The sequence below is a fragment of the Cibotium barometz genome, chromosome 9, assembly GCF_041138505.1.
Source record: "Cibotium barometz isolate CiBa-2024 chromosome 9, ASM4113850v1, whole genome shotgun sequence".
In the NCBI taxonomy this organism is placed as follows: domain Eukaryota; kingdom Viridiplantae; phylum Streptophyta; class Polypodiopsida; order Cyatheales; family Cibotiaceae; genus Cibotium; species Cibotium barometz.
Window position 1 is genome coordinate 45,140,026 of NC_141054.1, and position 15,985 is coordinate 45,156,010.

Sequence of the window (15,985 nt, forward strand, 5' to 3'; positions counted from 1 at the left end):
ATTTAGGGCATGGAAATGAAGTCAAAGAATGAAGGGGAGGGGCTGGATGGGTTGAACCCCAAAAGCCACCACAAAATTAGGGGGGAGGGGGGGGAAGTAATCTGATTAAGAGAGCAGAGAGCGGCCATCGGGGTGGCCAAAGCTTCTCTGCTGATTTGCTAGGTGGTGGTGGTGAGGAGGAGGCTAGGTTTCCTGAAGCCAGTTTCCAGCGTCTATGAAGCTGAGCTACAAGAAGGGTTGGGCCTCTGCATCACTGAGCTGGTGAAACCATGCAACTCGGTTGGCCGCGTTGGCGCCTGGGCCGGAGCACTTGTACTGCCCATAGAACACAGTCCTGCAAAGTGCAAAGCACCCCAAAATGCACCAGATCAAGATCAAGCAGCTGATTATAAGGCTTCAAATTCAAGCTAGGAGATTCAAGAGTAGAGATTAATTATAATTACCCTTGCCGAGAGGGTTGGCCCCAGTCGTACCATCCGTCCGGGACTATGCGCTTTTGCAGCACAGGTCGTAGTAGCTGGGGACTTGCCGGACACCGTATGCGAGCCACGAATGGCTGCAAGCATACAACCAGGGAAGGAAGCTCAAACAGAATGCCAAAGGGTGTGTCACTCACCGCTCAACCGCTGCCTTGAAGGATTCCCGCGTCGCAGCCGTGAAGAAGGAGCCGCCGTCGCCGCTCTACCGCCTCTCCGCCGCCGTGCCGCTACACAGTGCTCGATCGCTCTCTCACTCTCTCTCTCTCTCTCACATACGCAGGAGAAGGAAACCAAAGAGATAAGGCAAGAGCACTCTTGTATTCACAACACATGAGAATGAGGATTTTAGGGTTACATTTGACTCTTATAGGTGACTTGGCCGTTCACACTTGGGCGCCCATACATGGCCGACCGACCCTAACCCTTATCCTACTGATATCCAAGGTGCGCCTCTCATCGGCGATCACCCAATCCCTTTATCCTTAACATATGGTGCCGACAAGCCCGGCCCATGACTCAGAATATTTAAATTAATGACGTAAAATATAGTACGTCTCAATGTCCGCCATGGGTTAACATGCCCCCCTTCTTGATGTAGATTCCGTCCTCGCGGAAGCTATGGTATGGTAAGCTCGATAGGGTTGTTGTGGTTGACCGTCTGCAAAATAGGGAAAAGAGTGAAAGTATGCTGGAATTCAAAAGATATAAAGTGTATAAATTCAAGCATGTTAGACCACAATGGATGTTGCTATGAGAACTTAGTTTAAGGGTCACATGAATGAGCTAGTGTAGCAAATTAACAGGAGTTTAAAATTATTGAAAGTAAATCAAGAGTTAGCAAGGTGTCAAAGGTTAATCAAGGTTTATAACTGGCCTAAGTCAAGGAAAATAACCAAGCTTAATAAATAAACAGATGACCACACTGTGTCTACTCTAAGAACTGTCCTAGAGGTCAACACACACATGGCCAGGTGTCAAACATTAAGATGGTTTGACCCTAGACCTAAGACAATCGTATTCCAAGGTTAACTAAAGACGTCATGCATTCTCAGGAATATATCCAATAAGGTTAAGCTTGTTAATGATTTACACTAGCACGTCAAGCAACTTCAAAAACTAAGTAGTTCATTGACAATTTCCATGTGGTCATGCATTATAGTTCATGCAATTAATTGAACAGAAAAAACGAAAGAGAGTGGGTATGGAAGAATTACACCTGTAATTGGAGATCTCCTTGAATTGACGAGACAACTTGCAATTTGATGTAGATATATTTTGATGAACATTGCGGCAGTCTCAGGACTTGAAAGTGAACCCACCTCAAACTTTTTAACCTGTACAATCAACTAACAAGCACTATACCTCGAGAGGCACATCAGTGTGAAAATTTCAAGACTTGTTTAAAGAATCCAAACTAGAAAAAACTTGAAAACACTAACCTACCTACCAGTTACCACACTACTACTGAGGATACGGTAAGAGGATGTTGTAGAGTCCTGGCTCTAGCCCTAAGGCTAAGCCTCTATCCGCATCATCCAAACAAATAAAGTCAACCTCAGTAGTGCCATGAGTTTCATCCGTCTATTCATCATTATCAGATATTTCCTTTTCATTTTCCCATCCACATAAACTCATCAAGAATGTAACCATGCGAGGATAGTCATCTTGTGGAAAAGGAAAGCATTGGGCTATCGGGGATATTTCCTCTACGGAGTAGGGGTCAGTCATGGTCAATAGGCGAATGAGCCATTCTAATTCTTCAACATTTTCCTCTCTGGCTAGTACATCTATATGATCCCATTCAGTTTCAATAACAGGATAGCACATGTGAAATATCTGAGAAAGGTATAGATGATACCTCTCACCAAAGGTGGGAGTGGATGAAGTGTATGATGATCGGGAATTTGCCATATCTGCAAACACAGATATAGCATCAGTAGGTTTATGACAGGTCAATCTAGTTCTTGATTGTATACGGATATTTCTCTTGTTTTTGTGCTCTTGCTCTTTTTACTATTTTTTGTTTTTCTTTTCTTTGTTTGTTTGTTTTTTTTTTTTTTAAATGTATGAAGCTATATATATACATCCCCTTGAATTTGGCAATTACATGGTCAGGGGAGAAGGTTATAAGGAGGAAGCATTAGAATGTCGAGCGTGAGTACATGCTCCTCCTTTGGTTGGGTAGATCATATTATTTGCAATGATGTTGCAGCCTCTTGGAACCAATTTGCCCAGCGGGTCATAGGTTGTGATGTGGGCAGATAGATTTTTATGACCCTTATGGCCACATCCAATTGCAGAGATGGTAGTGTACGCTCCCATTGACGAATGGAGGAAATGGTTTCCGACGATACTATTACAAGGGGAGACGTAGACTTATCGGTTTTCTGTTGGGTGTTGGCAAGAGTAGGTGTAGAGCATGTAGAAACTTCTATATCAGCGTGTGCCTGGCATGAGGAGCTAGAAGCTTCATGTGGCTCCCCCCTTCCTAGGTGGTAATGATCGATATCGTTTGGGAATCCAAACTAACTCTGGAAGAAGTGGTGCGGAGCACTCTGTCACCTTTCCCTTACCACGGTCTTGAATTGTCATTGGGGTGGCAACAATGTGTTTGCAAAGTTTTACAGGTGATGTAGAGGGATTCAGCTTATGTTTAGGGACCCAAATCTGGTCATTTCCCTCGTAGTACCCTTGGGCTACTAATAATTTTTTAGGGATCCATCGTGATGTTACATTGCCCTTTTTTGGGTAGGTAGCTGCTTTCCTTTTACGAGGCTTCTTGGTGGCTGAACGAGATTGAGCAGGGGAAGTAGCTATTAACGAAGCCTTTGGGACCCATTTGTATGTGTTTTTTGGCATAGTAAGCGGAGCTTTAGGGACCACCTTGCCTGTTTCCACTCTTGGCGTTGAAGCGTTAGAGGGGTGGCCAACAATCGAAGATGGTTTTGCCACTGGACCTTGTGATTTTTCATTATCTAATATTTGAGTGGATGACTTAGGTGCGGGATTTTGAGCGGTCAGACCTAGTGTTGGTTCTTGCATTGTGACTTGTCTGGTTGCCCAATCGATATTGCACTTGGTGGCCATCATCCATTTGCGCCCTAAGATTACAGTCCCTTCCATGGTACCCGCAGGCATAACCAAAAAGCTTTGAATTATGATTCCCTTGTCATAAGCAACCGGAGTGTGCAGAATTCCTGAGACAGGAGTTTTCTTCTTGTTGATTCCTTGAACTTGGATAGAACTCTTGGATAAAGGTGGTTTTCCAAGTTGGCACCACACGCCATATGATAGCAAATTGTGTTGAGCTCCTGTATCCAATAATGCATTATACAGCACCTCCCCGTAAGGACTCTGTAACTCAATTGGGTATCTTAGAGGTGGGTCAGATTCCAGTGCATCCTCCTCTGCCTCCTCGAAAAATACTTGCGTAATTCCCAAGTTGGCTTCTCGTTGTCGCCTAGCACGCTGTTGACGTTCTTTTGCTTCGACTCTCGCTTGTATCTTTTTAAGCTCAGCTTGTTCTTTGGCTGCCTTCTTTTGATGGATTGCATGTAACTCCTCTTGGCTCAGGGGGTCATAGTACCTTTTGAATTTGCTCCCATTAAGGAATCCAATGGTTTCAACTCCGTCGAGAGTCTCCACTCTGATGGTACCTTGCGGGGTAATTTCACATACTCTATATGGTCCCTTACCAGCATATTTGAGCTTCTTCTTTTCGTTTCGCACTCCATACATCAGGACTTTATCCCCAACCTTGATGTCCTTGTCCTTTAGATGGCGATCAAACCATTTTTTCCTTCTATCCTTCTCCACAAGGGCATTGTATACAGCCAATTGTCTTTCTTCGTTTAGCCGCTCAAGGATATATAGATGCTCTACTAAGGGATTACCATCCCAACCCTCTTGAGTAGCAACACGAAGACTAGGAATGACAAATTCCCACGGCATGACTGCTTCTTGGCCATATACCACTTTGAATGGTGTGCAATTGATAGCCACTTTGTACGCAGTACGATAGGCCCATAAAGCTGTTGTAAGCTTTAGATCCCAATCCGTGCGATGAGCTTCAACTGTCTTTGTCAAAACAGAGATTAATGTCTTGTTTGTACTCTCGGCTTGGCCATTCGCTTGCGGATAATAAGGAGTAGATTTATGATGGGATATCATGAAATTTGTTGTGAGCTCCTTAATCACTTCATTTATAAAATGTGTACCATTGTCGCTCACAAGTTCAAAAGGACAACCGAAGCGTGTGATTATATTTTCAAAGAGGAACTTGGCTGTTGTCCTTGCATCTGCCTTACGTGTTGCTTTTGCTTCAGCCCATTTGGTCATATAGTCAGTGGCCACGATAATATAGCGAGATTGTGTGTTTCGGGCCGCTGGACTAATTGGACCTACAAAGTCTAAACCCCACTTTTCAAATGGTTGGTTTACTTTGATCGGATGTAGGGGCATCTGATCTTTCCTCTGGGGTTTCTTATATCGTTGGCATTCATCGCAACCCTTCACAAAGAGTGATGTGTCTTGGAACATAGTGGGCCACCAATACCCTGATTGTAAGATCTTTCGCGCAGTTAAGTCTCCTGAGAAGTGACCACCGGCTACGCCCATATGTGCCTCTTGCAAAATGTATAGATACTCATCCTCTCGGGCACAACGCCTAAGAACGTCATCCTTTCCTCTTTTATAAAGAGTCCCGGCTATCAGGCAATAGGGTTCGCATTCTTTGATCAGCTTTTGAGCTAGATCTTTACGAAGCTCCTTGGGTGGAAAGCCATTAACCAAAAAGTTAACAATCTTCTCACTCCATTCAGGCATTGTCTCCACCATGAACAGGGAAGTGTCAGGTAAGTCATCATCAACCCCCGTAGGAGCCTCACCATTAGGTATGCGAGACAAATGATCAGCCATAACATGTTTTTTGCCAGGTCTCACAACAACCGTGAAATCAAACTCAAGAAGAATCAATAGCCATCGTGTGATTCTTCCTGTGGAGCATGGTTTGTTTACCAGATATAACAATGCTTGATGATCCACATAGAAAACAAACTTGGTGGCAAGGAGGTAATAACGAAATTTCCTTACTGCATATATCATTGCCAACCCTTCTCGCTCCGTAGTGGTGTAGTTCATCTCAGCATCGTTCAACTGGCGACTGGCAAAGCTAATGGGGTAGTCTAGCTTGTGTTCTCCAGGTTGAGTTAACACACACCCAATAGCAAAGTTTGATGCATCAATATGCACATGGAAGAGTAAATCCTAGTTAGGCATTCTCAAGATTGGAGCACTCGCCAAGGCCTTCTTTAGTAGCTCATAGGCACGGTCACATTCTTCGGTCCAAATAAACTCGATGAGAAGTTTATACAATGGTCGAGCTATCTCGGCGAAGAAGAGAATAAACCTTCGATAATAACCAACGTGGCCCATAAAGCGTTGGACTCCCTTGTAGTTGGTGGGTGGTGGCAGTTCCAGAATGACCTTGATTTTACTCTCGTCTGTGGAAATCCCATTTTTGGACACTATATGCCCTAAGATAACTCTGTGTTTAACCCAGAATTGGCATTTGAAAGGATTCAAGGAGATGCGATATAATCTACACCTTTCAAATATTTTTCGTAAACACATCAAGTGCTCGTCCCAAGAGGAATGAACACAAAGATCATCTAAGAAAGCTTCACAGAAGTCCCTTAGATATTCCTTAAAGGCCGTGTTTATCAATCGTTGGAATGTTGCAGGTGCATTGGTCAAGCCAAAAGCCATGACGCGAAAGGCAAACACTCCAAACTCCGTGATAAATGCTGTTTTAGCTTGGTCCTCGACTGCAATTGTGATCTGATTGTAACCCGAGTACCCATCTAAAAAGCTATATGCCTCCTTGCCTGCCACTCTTTCAAGCACATGTTCAGAATATGGCAAGGGGTAATGATCCCTTCTGGTGGCTGCATTAACCTTTTTGAGATCAACGCACACTCTGAGTTTCCCATTCTTCTTTGGCACGATGACTATCGGAGAAACCCATTCTGAGTGCTCAATTGGATATATGAATCCACATTTTACCAGCTTTTCAATTTCCTCTTGTACAATCTTTGCGTACTTAGGATTCATTGGGTAGGGACGTTGCTGGACTGGTTTAGCAGTGCTAATCATTGGAATCGTGTGTTGCACCACCGAGGGTGGAACACCCTTCATATCATGATATGTCCAAGCAAATATATCCTTGAATTCTTTAAGAAGCTTCGTAAGTGCAGCTTCTTTCGCCTTGGTGAGGTCTTGAGCAATAAAAATTGGTTTAGACTCCTCACCCGGATCTGCTAAGTCTATCTCCTTAACTACCGCAGGGCCATCGTAGACACCGCTACTCCCATTGGTAGGCGTTCGTTGGGCTTTTGTGTAGACCACTTTACGTTCCCCCTGTGGTAAATGATTTGAAATGCTTGGGTGCGGGGTGTAAGTCTACTGGTTCTTGTTGTGCCAGGCTTTTTTCTTTCAATTCCGCTTCCTTTTGTTGTTGAGCCAACTCTTGGTTTTGCCGCCTTCTTACAGTACGACTTAGTTTTGGCTTCTCATCAATTTCTAATTGGGCGACGTCATGAGGTTGCGGAATACACCACATGACACTTTGGAGGTATTGTCCCCAATTATCCGCTATCTTCCGATGAGCATCAATGGCTCCTACGTAACTAAGCCATTCTGCAGTGGATCTTTCCTTGTTTATTGCAGTGCGTACATTAGCTCGATAGCGTTGGCGCTTATGTCTCGTTTTCTTCTTACCAAGTTTTTGATTTTTGTTTCTGTCAGATTCGAACTCACTTGGTCGATCTTCACTTGTGTCCCCCTCACTTTCGGATGAACTGCAGGAGGTCACTGTCCTAGGCCTTGAGCACCTTGCTTCCACATTTGGGTGAATATTTGATTCATTTTTCCCTTCAGGCTCAGGGTCAGTTTCTTCTTGAGATTCAGACTCAGAGTTGCATTGGTCAGAGTCTTCGCTACTTTCAGTGTCAGTGGAGTTTGCCACGTTCTCGCCATCAGGAGTCAAGTGCATAACACCTATCATGTTTATTGGCACTAACGGTGGCATATCTTGCCCCTCAGGTGTTACCCAACTTGTGCCTCTATTTCCCCATGTGTCTATGGTTGCCGCTAGGTGTACCCAATCCACGTTATCCGACTCAGTCATACCCGGTAGGACATCCATATAAGGAGAATCTTTCCCATCATCAGTCTCTTTTTTGCATGTATAGCAATATCTTAATGGGGCGGAGTGAATAGTGGTATCTGATCGATTATCAATGATAACCTTGCTTCCTAAAGGATGCGCACGACCATTCTCAAGATCAACTCGAATGACAGAGTCCTGGAATTGTAGGTAGACATGGTTTTTCGACCAGTCATGCACCATTTGTGCTTCCCTCATGAAAGGACGTCCTAAGATCATTTGATATGACATAGGATGCTTGGAGAAATCCATTACAATGAAGGTATGTTTTAAATGTATCCCAGGACCTTGATCTTAAGGTCCCTTAACATTCCAATAGGTTTAGCTATGGTTCCGTTTGCCATCTTAACCACTATGTTTGTGACTTCGAGGTGAGGTCTCCCCATAGATTCCCAACAGTTTTTAGTCACAATGCTCACGCCAGCACCACCATCAAGGATTCCCTTTAGAGTTAATCCCTTGGTAGTAATGGGGAGGGTGGCATTAGATTCGTCCCCTTCAAAGTACTGACCCAACTTATTCACAGGTATTTCAACGACCGAATCTTCATCCAGGTTGGGTTGTAGATCCCAATGTACCCCTTCATCTTGAAGCGTGTCGGGTCTATCCATATTTACAAATTGTGGTAGCCCCGCCTTTAGTTCTCCATTGAGAAATGCCCGAAGAGCTAAGAATAGCTCAGGATCTCCGTATAATTTGGATATGATTGTGGTTCTGATCTCGGAGGACATGAAATCCATTAGCTTGGACACATTCAACGGTACTTTTCGAGATATCGCCCCTTGACTAGGGACTGGTGAAGATGGAATCACTTCCTCTTCGATGGGGTCAGGCATTCCCTCACTAAACATTCTTTCAAGCAAAAAGGGTGTCTGCCCACTTCCTGATGTCCTATCCTCACTTTCTTCCCGAATGATGCTAGGTATAGCTAACGGTTTATGGTTCCTGTGAGGCTGAACTTGCGTAGGGAACACTGTGTCTGGAATTTTGATTTTTCTCAGGTTTGGCTCCAGTTCTCTTTGTGTTTCTTCCACCAAACCCCTTAAGTGTTGCACTTGTTCAATCTCCTCAACTGGGTTTGGATAAGTTCCAATCTTTTTCTTAAGGGTTTTTGGCCCACGTGGCTTGTCTTGGGGAGTCTCAGTCAGTTTGGGTGGTCGAGAGGGCATTAACTGACTTGGTTGTGGGGCCGAGGAAGTTTTCTTCTGTTTCTCCTTATTTTTGTACTCGCTTGATTCTCCTTCATTGAGCTCCCGAGTGGGTTCCTCCCTTAAGGTAGTGGCTTTGGTCCCCATGGTTCCTATTGAATCGGAATCATCTTCAGGATCATTCATATACACGGGGTCGTCTCCTGTCCCTATGTTAGTCTTTGAACTGGGCTTGGAGCTCGTGGCATTAAGCGATCTCTTTCGTCGTGTTTTCTTTTTCTTTGCCTGAGCGATTGATGCAGTATCCCTCTCTTTAAGAATGTAGTTTTGATTTTGAAGCATTGACCGTGTAACTACATTCGCGGGTACAACGGGTGTGGTTCCTCGTGCTTGGTTGGTGACCTCAACCAAATTCAATGGCGTAATCTTGGGTGCATTAGGATTATGTGGGCATTGAGCGATCAAATGATCTATGCCACAACGATTACATGTAAGTACAGGCATTCCCGATGTGCTCCCTTGATTTGGTTGCATCTGAGGAGCGATCTTCTGTAACCTATTAGGGCACTCCGCTACACGATGCGGTCCACCACAATCATAGCATTGAAGAGGTGGCCTCCTCGCCAAAGTATTAAGGTTTTGCCCTCTTGTGGCGAGAGCAGCCGCTTGATATACAGGCTTGACTTGGCCGAAATGATCCTCCATGTAGTACTGGGGAATCATTTCAAACGTATCAATCCCGTATGGAGCAGTGGGGTCTATCTCCTCTTCATAATCCCCACACGCACTATGTGACTCACAACCCATCTGGTTTATTGGGGTTATCCTTGGATGTGGAGTTTGTGGTCCTAGCACTGGCGGTGGTAACGGCACAGACTGGACTACATTCGGATTCCTTGGAACTATGTGCTGTGACGGTTGCTCGACAGGTTGTGCAGGCATTAGCGCAGGTACTTGAGGTGTGTTTGACCAGGCTAGTGGTGCCTGATTTGCCAACATTCGCTTAAGTACTAGGCAATCTTTAGATTGATGGCCATACTTACCACATGCATTGCAATTCCCATTGAATTTGACTCTGAATGTGGGACATTCACTCGTGCTATGTGGTCCTAAGCACACCGAACACCATTGTTGCTCTCTCCTTGGGTACATATGGCTATTCTGAGGAGCTCGATTACCCCTAAAGTATTCTTGGAGAGCCTTAGTAAGGTCGGTCACAGACATTTCAGATATCTTGGGCTCCTTGGCAATAGGTTTTACCGTCATTGGCTCGTGCCCAGATACTTGCGAACTAACGGATTTTGTTTCTGAAGACACCTTTTTACCTGCAATCATCAAGTTGTCTTCTAACTGGATTGCATTGGCAGTGACTGCTTCCCACGTTGTAAGACCTCTAATGACTAGGCCATTGTAAATGTCCTCGTGGCGCAATCCTCGGATGAATCTATCGAGCAGTTGGTTATTATTGAAGCGCTCGTCGGGAGCGCAGCGAGAATTTAGATACTTCAATCGACTTATAAAGTCTCTCACTGACTCCCCTTCCTCGCGTTCAGCTTTTTGGAGTTGAGATGCTACTCCCCAAAGCACACCCTCGCGTATGTATTCTTTCAAGAACAATCTCTTGAGAGTGGGGTAGTGAGTGCGCTCTTCAACCCTTAAGGTTCGATACCAATCTCCGGCCTTCCCACTCAAGGTTAAGCCTAAGGCTTTACATTTATGCAGCTCATTGTGCTCTTCCAAGGAATCACACACGTGTTCAAAGACTTCAATGTGCTTCCTAACATCCTCGTTGCCACTGAAGTTTTGAGTGAGCTTAGCCACTTGTACTGCCTTGCTTCTAGGTTCTCTCTCAGGCATACCCCGCATGTTTTCCGCAATAGATCGTCCAATCGTCTGAGCAAACGCTGCGAGATCACCTAGGTGAGCAGGCATAGCTGGTGGAGGCACTTCTGGGATAGCCTGGCTGATAGGAGTTGGCGTTGGTCTGAGTAGGTTGGCAAATGACGTAGGATATGATATGTGGCTAGGCCTAGCTCCCCTTGGATAATGGTTATGATAAGGTGGTCGTGGAGCATACGCCATTGGCATACTAAGAGGCGTAGGAGCTACATGAGCATGAGTAGCAATAGGTACATAAGGCCGATAGGCACTGCCACGCACTGTTGTAGGTACTGTTCCACTAGGTAGTGGTGTCGTACTAACTACAGTGGTAACAGGTGCGCTTTCTGTCATGCTCATCATTGGGGTAGGCATTGTGGAGTCCTTAATGGAAAGTTGAGCCAAGGTTGGAAAGCTAAAGTTACTACTCGTGGGCTCAACCTGCATTGAGACTCCAGGCGAAACAACATATGAAGGGTCTATGGGACTCACCGAGGGAGTCTCCAATTGTGATAGGGTTGGTTGTTTGGCCTTGCCCGTATCCAAAAACCTCATAGGGCCAGTGGAAACTAGGTCCACTCCCCTATTTTGCCTCTCAATTTGGATAATTCTATGAATCACCTCACATATCATGTGTTGTTGCTCCTCTAGATTAGTGGCGCTAGATGTAGATCGTAGGACTTCTAACCAACCTACATGGTATGTGTAACTTGTGTATAGGTCAGTTAGAGTCTCTGTGTGTAGATCATATTCCCAATTTTCATTGAGAAATATCCCATCTAGACTTGGTGTGCCAAATGGTTCTCTTGAAGTGGACGCAATGTCACTTCTTATGGATTGGCGTCTAGGGACCTCTACTTTAGGAAGAGCATCGGAAGTTGGTAGCTCAGTAGGGCCCTCATTAAACGAAGTGGGTAGAATATCCACATGGACACTCTTTGGGAGGGTAGGGTCTACATAAGATGTGAATGGTGAATCTACTACCCCTCCTTCTTCATTTACTTCGCTTGTCGCATGCTCATCAGAGCGTGTAGCTCTACTAAAGGTCTCTATTAGACGACTAAACATGCTAGATCCGGATTGTGGGGCCCACACTGGCATGTTTTGGCTTGTCTCCTCAGGGTTCTTGGTAGGGTGTCCTTCCATGGCTTCTGAGTCACAGGACGAGTCACTATCCACTATTCGTGGATCTTGGGTTGCACTCCCTTGGGTTCCAACCGAAGGCCAAGATGCCAACGTGGAGGGATGGTGTGAGCATGCGTAGACTGAAACGCTTTCTAGTGGTTCAGGCTCTAGCACCCGACCAGAACGTAGATGCATGTGACGTGGGTACCCTACGTGCGTTGGTAACTACCCTTGAAGCCCACACAAGTGGTTTCTTGGGTATTTTGCTCCTCGTTTTTACTTGTTTTTAGATTGTTTTTAACTCGTTTTTGACCCCTTACTTACGGTCGAACTTGGACTAAGGCGTGTGATAGATCGAAACGAGCGTATCGTTTAAAGAGTCCTAGCGTGCTTTACAGCACCGTGTTCGCCTATCTAAAGCTCCTGTAGTTCTCAAAACAGTCCGTTTCCTTTGGGGGGAAGGGGCAAAAGCCTATTTGCTTGTGGAGGAAAGGGTGAGGGCTTTATCCCACATGCTCACTTTACTCCTTGGGGAGTGGGCTACATATAGGGCACGACTTCCCATAAGCTCTCACTTGAAAGAAAGCTATGAAGGCTCACTCTCCTATATATATATATCAAAAGACCGAGACCGAGACCGAGACCGAGGCCGGGGCCGGGGTCGTGGGTCAATTGGGGTTCTTTCTTTTCAAAAAAATTTTCTCCAATTAGAAAATCTTTCCTCTCTTCCTCTCCACACGTTTGGTTCTTTCTTTAAAAATAAAATTTAATTTTTTATTTTTTATTTTTTATATTTTTTTATTTTTATTTTCTGTTTTTTTTTGAGATAAGTTTTCTAGGGTTTCTAGCCTTGGCCGCGACGCAGTTCACGCACACAGCACAGATCTGGGGATTCAGAAACCCCCCTCACACATAGAAAACCAGATAACCGATCGTGCGCCCACACGCGGAGCGGAAAATTAACAAAAGAAACAGAAATGCAGAAGACAAATTGCAGAAACAGAGATTGCAACCACTGAAACACCTCAACAACAAACACACAGTCGCTTTCCTACAGTGTAGATTAAACTTCACGCAGCAGCCGAGCTGCAAACTGGAGCTTGGTGCAGGGCAACTCCCCGGCAGCGGCGCCAAAAATGTGCGCTTTTGCAGCACAGGTCGTAGTTGGGGACTTGCCGGACACCGTATGCGAGCCACGAATGGCTGCAAGCATACAACCAGGGAAGGAAGCTTAAACAGAATGCCAAAGGGTGTGTCACTCACCGCTCAACCGCTGCCTTGAAGGATTCCCGCGTCGCAGCCGTGAAGAAGGAGCCGTCGTCGCCGCTCTACCGCCTCTCCGCCGCCGTGCCGCTACACAGTGCTCGATCGCTCTCTCACTCTCTCTCTCTCTCTCTCACATACGCAGGAGAAGGAAACCAAAGAGATAAGGCAAGAGCACTCTTGTATTCACAACACATGAGAATGAGGATTTTAGGGTTACATTTGACTCTTATAGGTGACTTGGCCGTTCACACTTGGGCGCCCATACATGGCCGGCCGACCCTAACCCTTATCCTACTGATATCCAAGGTGCGCCTCTCATCGGCGATCACCCAATCCCTTTATCCTTAACATATGGTGCCGACAAGCCCGGCCCATGACTCAGAATATTTAAATTAATGACGTAAAATATAGTACGTCTCAATGTCCGCCATGGGTTAACAGGGACGATGATGTTGCTCATGTAGGTGTACATGAAGACGACGCGGGAGTAAGCACCCCAGGCGTGCCCCAGGTACACCTCTCCAGTACCCATTATAGTGCACCCCATGAAAACAAACCCTCCCCTGTCACGCGGATCGTTTCGGTTCTGTGCTGTGATAGAACCCAACAAGTACCCCGACTGCGCTGCTGTCACCACCAGTGTACATCCCTGCCACACACACACACACATACACGCACGCAAAGTGAGTCGTCATTATTAGTAAAATGGGGGATTGTGGGTTTTCTTGTGGAAGTATGTCACAAGGCACTTTTGTTCATTCTCTATATAGTAAAAAAAAACCATTCACTATATAATTTCCTAGATATAAATGAGCATATCTAGGAAAAGTGCAAACTAGAGAAAATGAAACACTTTCCTAGATAGCTAACTAGGAAACACAATGCATGGATTTTTCTAAATAGGAAAAATTTCCTATATAACAAATTTTCCTACAAAGGAAAAAATCTCCTATATAACAAATTTTTCCTACAAAGGAAAAAATCTCCTATGTAAGAAGATTTTCTCTATATAAAAAAATTTGCTTACATAGGAAAAATTTTCCTATATATGTAAATTTATCTATGTAGAGAAATCCATGCATTGTATTTTCTAGGTAGCCTATCCAGGAAACTGTTACATTTTCCCTAGTTTGCACTTTTCCTAGATATCCTTATTTGTATCTAGGAAATTATATAGTGAATCCATTGTATCTCTATATAGAGAATGCTTAGTAGCTTATCCTCTAGATAGTTCTATGAATCGTGCTAATATGCTACTTACAACATAATAGATTAAGTAGTTCTATAAAGCATTATAAAATAAAAATCTCTTTATTTATCAAAGATTAAGCAAAAAAGTCTTGCATATTTAAAAAGAGGACCAAAAGTAGTCAATGTACATCATGTTCAAAATAAATAGTACTTCAAGATTATCTAAATGTCATGGGATTATGTTTACATCTTCTAAAGGTGTGGATTGTGCATTGAATTTGGCTTTCTTATTGGCAATAAGCCAATGCACAATGTCACGAATCATAATGTCACTCCCAGGCCTTTTCGTATCCTTTGAGTAGTTTTTGAAACTAATATTCTCCTTCTTTAGATTGACATATGTACTCTTGAGAGAAAAGTACATGTCTTGGATTGTATGCACTCTCATGTACTTTAATAAGATTGTCTCCATATCCTCCTCTGAAATGTGGCTCACCTACATTCATGATAATACAATATATAAAATTTTAAAGCATATTCAATTTACCTAAATAAAAAGATTCAAAATAATAAACTTATCAATGATAAATTTCTCTAATATAATATCACTTGCTTGTAAAGGTTCACATGATGCCTCTACATTTGATTTTCCAATGTGTTCTAAATCCTATTTGAAATAACAAAATTAAACCCATGTTAAAAATAGAAACATCAAATCCATTACGTTAAAAATAGGAGAATCATAACATTATACATCTATCTAACAATACCTTTAAAATGGTTGTTGGTATAATATTTTTACCCTTTTGGTGACTTCTTTCTTCCAAGTGAGTTTTCATCTTCTCACTTACCTTTGGAACAAGCCAAAAACTAGCATTAATAATCACAAAAGTAAAAAGAGAAAGAGAAAAAAAATAGGAGTACAAAGAGATAGTAGAAAACTTTTGTAAGTTTTACATTACCTTTCTCTTTCTTTGACTTTTTCTTGAAACCTCATTCGTATACTTAGCCAAATTCAACATTGGATCCTACAAGTACAACAAAATATTAGAAGAAATATTGACAACTTATCACATATACAAAGAAAAACTCAACCAAACCTTGTCTTCACTTGTCATATATACTCTCGCTTCTTGATTTCTTATGGCTCTCACTCTTTTTGATGTGTCATGATGTAGTAGCTCAGTAAAGGAATAATTATTCTCCTCCATTGTTGTATTATAAGAATCCTGGTTTATAAGATGTTATCAAAATCACATAGAATTCAAAAAATAGTAGTCTTAAAATCAAATCTTTATGTGGACTAAGAGAATACACCTCATCGGATATATGATCTTTCAACCCTTCAAACCTTTTTGTCCCTAATATGAAGTTATCCATCTATATAGAAGAGCATACGTTTAATACAAAACCAAAAGAAATCCTACTTAGAATAAAATCAATTATCTAATACACTTACATTCTCTATAGATTGATCATTTTTTATCGCATCAATGTAAGGAGAGCTAGCTTGAATCTCAAAGTTTGTCTATAAAGTTCACATTAGTAACAAAATCTTTTAAACAAAACGTTCAAAACATGTAACATTGCATAAGTTACTATGCATGATTCAAAGAAAAAACCATTATACATTCTCCTTATGATACATCTTTCTAGCTCTTACCTCTTCATAT

General features: G+C 43.2%; 1 protein-coding gene across 1 annotated transcript; it reads right to left on the reverse strand.

Moving 5' to 3' along the window:
• Positions 1-225: 225 nt before the first annotated feature.
• LOC147635620 (uncharacterized) lies at positions 226-15,753 on the reverse strand. The gene is made up of 6 exons (XM_086802293.1): positions 15,630-15,753; positions 15,413-15,541; positions 15,275-15,316; positions 15,083-15,163; positions 14,888-14,979; positions 226-334 (listed from the first exon to the last, which is right to left on the reverse strand). Exons 1-6 carry the CDS (start codon positions 15,690-15,692, stop codon positions 226-228), a joined length of 516 nt encoding a protein of 171 aa, XP_086658419.1. The 5' UTR covers positions 15,693-15,753.
• Positions 15,754-15,985: the final 232 nt, after the last annotated feature.

Coding starts and splice junctions, on each gene's coding strand:
- LOC147635620 (XM_086802293.1), bottom strand. CDS start 15,692: ATGGATAACTTCATATTAGGGACAAAAAGGTTTGAAGGGTTGAAAGAT. Junction 15,317..15,412: donor ATATGACAAGTGAAGACAAG/GTTTGGTTGAGT, acceptor AATTTGGCTAAG/TATACGAATGAGGTTTCAAG. Junction 14,980..15,082: donor TACCAACAACCATTTTAAAG/GTATTGTTAGAT, acceptor TATTTCAAATAG/GATTTAGAACACATTGGAAA.